This window comes from Terrapene carolina, unplaced genomic scaffold, assembly GCF_002925995.2.
Source record: "Terrapene carolina triunguis isolate 2854851 unplaced genomic scaffold, T_m_triunguis-2.0 Scaffold194, whole genome shotgun sequence".
Taxonomy (NCBI): Eukaryota; Metazoa; Chordata; order Testudines; family Emydidae; genus Terrapene; species Terrapene triunguis.
This window is the reverse complement of record NW_020664545.1, coordinates 8,046,402-8,048,255: the sequence shown is the minus strand read 5'-3', so window position 1 is coordinate 8,048,255 and position 1,854 is coordinate 8,046,402. Positions and strand designations below refer to the sequence as shown.

The window sequence follows — 1,854 nt, the reverse complement described above, 5'->3', positions numbered from 1 at the left end:
TGGGATATGTATGGGGAGAGATAGATAGATAGATAGATAGATAGATACTGGGATATGGATGGGGATAGATAGATAGATAGATAGATAGATAGATAGATAGATAGATACTGGGATATGTATGGGGATAGACAGATAGATAGATAGATAGATAGATACTGGGATATGTATGGGGAGAGATAGATAGATAGATATTGGGGTATGTATGGGGATAGATAGATAGATAGATAGATAGATAGATACTGGGATATGTATGGGGAGAGATAGATAGATAGATAGATATTGGGGTATGTATGGGGATAGATAGATAGATAGATAGATATTGGGGTATGTATGGGGATAGATAGATAGATAGATAGATAGATAGATAGATAGATATTGGGGTATGTATGGGGATAGATAGGTAGATAGATAGATAGATAGATAGATAGATAGATACTGGGATATGTATGGAGAGAGATAGATAGATAGGTAGATAGATAGATAGATAGATACTGGGATATGTATGGGGAGAGATAGATAGATAGATAGATAGATAGATAGATATTGGGGTGTGTATGGGGATAGATCTATAGATAGATAGATAGATATTGGGGTGTATGGGGATAGACAGATAGATATAGATAGATAATGAGAGAGAAAAGGTGGGCGACGTGATATCTTTTATTGGACCAACGTCTGTTGGTGCAAGAGAAGCTGCCGAGTGACAGCGAGCTGAAGACGAGCTCTGTGTAGCTCAAAAGCTCGTCTCTTTCACGAACAGACGTTGGTCCAATAACAGATATGACCTCACCCACCTTGTCTCTCTCATATCCTGGGACCAACACGGCTACAACAACACTGCAAGACAGACAGACAGATAGATAAATGGGTATTTATTGGAGCAGACGGACAAAATGACAAAAGGAAGATAAGTAAAGCGAAAGAAAAAATGAACAAAAGAAAGAAAGAAGGACAAAAATCAAAAAGACAACGAACCCCCGAATTTGGCACGTTGTCCCCCAGGCCAGGCGGGCTCACTGAGGGGAGCCACCCTCCGCCCCCCACCCACCCAAGAGCAGGGAGCAGGCCGGGCGGTACTGACCCGTGAAGAGAGCGACATTGGCATGTTTCGGGTCGTAGGGGCACCGGGCCATGCCGCTGATGCTGTCTCCAATGGGCTCCAAGGTGTCCATCTAAGGAGAGGGAGAGAGGTGGTAAGTTCGCACCGGGGCCTGACAGCTCCCAGCCTCCCCACCCTCGCCCACGGACAGCAAACTCAGCGGGCGACTAAAGCAAGGCCCCTAAATCCACAACCAGACACATCACTGAGTGACTGGCTTGTCGGGGTGCCGAGTGCTGCAGCTCCTACTGGCTGCCAGGGGAGTGCCACCACGCTGGGTGCTGGGCACACACACAGCCCCGGCCTCAAAGACCTTACAGATTAAATGGGCAAGGGAGGGGAAACTGAGGCACGGCGAGGGGAAATGACTTGCCCAAGGTCACACCGCAGAGATGGCCAGGCTGCCTAGCACACAGCCTGCACCCCCATCCCCTCTTGGCTTCAGGAGGTTCCCCAGACTCCTGCCCCATCAGCCCGGTGCCGTCAGATCCACACCTGAGCTGGGGCCACTCTCTAGTTTAGGTGACACCCGCTCAGGATTCCCACCACGGACGCCTCCTTGGCTTCTCCCTGGAACATGCTGCTCCCTGGCCCCTCGTGTCCTGCTCTGCTGTGCCAGGGGATGACAGCATCACGGGTCAGAGTCATCTGTTCCCATCCATACTGGATAAACTGTGACTCTTTGCCTTGCTCCCTGCTTCACCGCTCCCTCCCGGGCTCTTCGTAGCCCGGCCTCCTCCGCGCCGGGCCGGGAC

At 49.9% G+C, this 1,854-nt stretch overlaps 1 protein-coding gene across 1 annotated transcript in view; it reads right to left on the bottom strand.

Annotated features, from left to right (window-relative positions):
* Window positions 1-1,854, bottom strand: part of SEMA6B (semaphorin 6B) — a 33,573-nt gene that overhangs the window by 15,383 nt on the left and 16,336 nt on the right. Inside the window, exon 5 of the mRNA XM_026655069.1 lies at window positions 1,082-1,172. Within this exon, the coding sequence (XP_026510854.1) occupies window positions 1,082-1,172 (91 nt within the window). The remainder of the gene's footprint in view (window positions 1-1,081; window positions 1,173-1,854) is intronic.